The sequence below is a fragment of the Macrobrachium rosenbergii genome, chromosome 18, assembly GCF_040412425.1.
Source record: "Macrobrachium rosenbergii isolate ZJJX-2024 chromosome 18, ASM4041242v1, whole genome shotgun sequence".
NCBI classification, from domain to species: Eukaryota; Metazoa; Arthropoda; class Malacostraca; order Decapoda; family Palaemonidae; genus Macrobrachium; species Macrobrachium rosenbergii.
The window spans coordinates 14174234-14176733 of NC_089758.1; the positions used below are offsets into that span (position 1 = coordinate 14174234).

General features: G+C 36.0%; 1 protein-coding gene across 1 annotated transcript in view; it reads right to left on the reverse strand.

The window, feature by feature from the left end:
- Positions 1-2500, reverse strand: part of LOC136848140 (PDF receptor-like) — a 428361-nt gene that overhangs the window by 28163 nt on the left and 397698 nt on the right. Inside the window, exon 8 of the mRNA XM_067120412.1 lies at positions 1818-1935. Within this exon, the coding sequence (XP_066976513.1) occupies positions 1818-1935 (118 nt within the window). The remainder of the gene's footprint in view (positions 1-1817; positions 1936-2500) is intronic.

Genomic DNA, 2500 nt, shown 5'->3' on the forward strand with positions numbered 1-2500 from the left:
GATGCTCTCGTCTTAAAAAATATGTTATCTTTCTTCTATCAAAATTTTCTGTTAATTTTTTTATATATATTTTCTATTTTGTCTCGTAATACGAGGAGAAATATATAGGTGTTTTCGAATGGAAGATTTTCATAAGTTTTATTTTAGTACATTTTCGTTTATTATTATTATTATTATTATTATTATTATTATTATTATTATTATTATTATTATTATGAAAGTTGTCCTTAAAAAGGATTAAACAGACTTAATCAACAGAAATGGATTCAGTCACACTCCAGTATCACAACTGAAACTAATTCAAGAGTCAAAGTTTGCCTTAGAGTCAATGGAATTCCTCATATTAAGTTCGAAAAAGGAAGGAATCGCTATCCATGGTGTTGGAGGTTTAATCATCAGGTAGAATACCGAAAAAAAAAAAATATATATATAGAGTAAATTTATTCGCAGGAAAAATGGGTTGAGTAGTTTCTTGAGGCACAACATTAGATTAAGACCCTGAAAAATAATATTAGAGTCCATGAAAAATGAAAGATGTTTCATTGTCTGCAAAGACAAATGTGAATTATTTAGAAAATAAGAATAGTGACTGGAAAAACAGAGAATGACTCATGAAGTTTGTTCTGTACAAGGCTTTGTGAAATGCTTTCAAGACATGCCAGCTGTACTGACAAATGCTTTCAAAGTCCTCACAAATATTGCGAGCAACATCGGTAAGCTAGGAGAGAGGGTCGCCCTTTTGTAGGACGAAAAGGAGTATTAATAATAGAATTTGAACATGAGAGTTGCGTAATTTTTAAACAGCTGTGAAAGTCAAAGTCAGTGTAACTAAAAGTTGAAGGCTGAAGGTTGTGAATGGCCAACTTCCCATGGAATGAGAAGATTTACTGAATGTTTCATTAAAGAAATGAACCTATAGGAGGATTCATGATGTGAACATAATGATACAGCACAAACGCAACTTTAGTATACAGGAACAACATGAGACTTTAGATTCGCATCGGTTACTGGCTGATCATCAATTTGCAAGTTATTTGCAGATTTTATGAGCAACAAGTGTACGCCACGGTATAAGAATACAGAGTGGCATTGTTATAAGATCACTAAGAATAGAGAGAGAGAGAGAGAGAGAGAGAGAGAGAGAGAGAGAGAGAGAGAGAGAGAGAGAGAGATGAGGAGTGTTACACTGGCAACGACAGCAAGCTACCAGTTACTCAGGACCTAACGAAGAGGCCGCGAATGCTGGGGTTATATAAACTGACAAGGGCATTACCAGATATCTTTCTATAGCAGACAAGTTCGAGATATTAGACTTACACTCACTGTACCTAAACATACATACATCACTTTAATGGCCCTAAAAGACGACCCACCTTCTTCTGCTTCTTCTTCTTCTTTCGACCTTCTTAATCCCACTGTATAGTAGGGTCGACCGCTCGAGTCAACTTTCTCCATCTATTTCTATTCCTTGCATCTTCTTCCCCCATTCCCACCCCACCCATATCCCCCTCACCACATCCATCCATCTGATCCGCTGTCGCCCCACACTCCTCCTCCTCCCCACCACTGGTATGTTCTTAGCTCTCTTGATTGGTTCCACCTCCGCTCTTCTCATTAAACGGCCATAGTATCCCAGACGTGCTTCCCTAGCCTTCTTTACATTACATACCACACATTCTTCTTATATCTGGACTCTCCCTCCTTTCCAGTGGTGATATTCCAGCAATCCATCTCACCATCCTCATCTCGGCTCTTTCCAACAGTCACTCCTCTTTCCTCTCAAGTGCCCAAGTTTCTGCCCCATAAAGACGACCTACCTTGAGTTCCCATAATGGGTAGCCGTTGCAGTTGCCCACGCAGCCGTCATGAGAATCGGAACGCCCCAGCCCACCGCATGATAAACGCTGTAGTAGAAACGGTGCTGGAATACTGTCACTGAAAAAGAAAGGAAAATAATCAAATGTGGACGATATATCGAGGATTATTAGTAATAACTGTAATTATTATTATTATTATTATTATTATTATTATTATTATTATTATTATTATTATTATTATTATTGGAGAAACAAATCCACAGTTATGTATATGTAGAAATATTTAAAGATAGATCTGTACAGATTTCCGAAAGCTTTCTGTACAGATATATCTTTAAACATATGTACATATACATAACTATGGATTTGTTTCTCCATTTAGAGACTCATGCTAATGCTACTTTGAGTATTTTATTATTATTATTATTATTATTATTATTATTATTATTATTATTATTATTAATTATTCAGTAGATGAAACGTATTCATATGGAACAAGCCCACAGGGGCCACTGACTTGAAATTCAAGCTTCCAAAGAATATGGCGTTCATTAAGAAGAAGTAAGAGGAAATAAAGGGAAATACAGAAAGAAGAGATACCACTTATTAAAAATAATTAATAGACGACAGAGTTTAATGGAGTGCAAATAAACCGTCACTGTAGAAGTCTCATGAACGGTCAT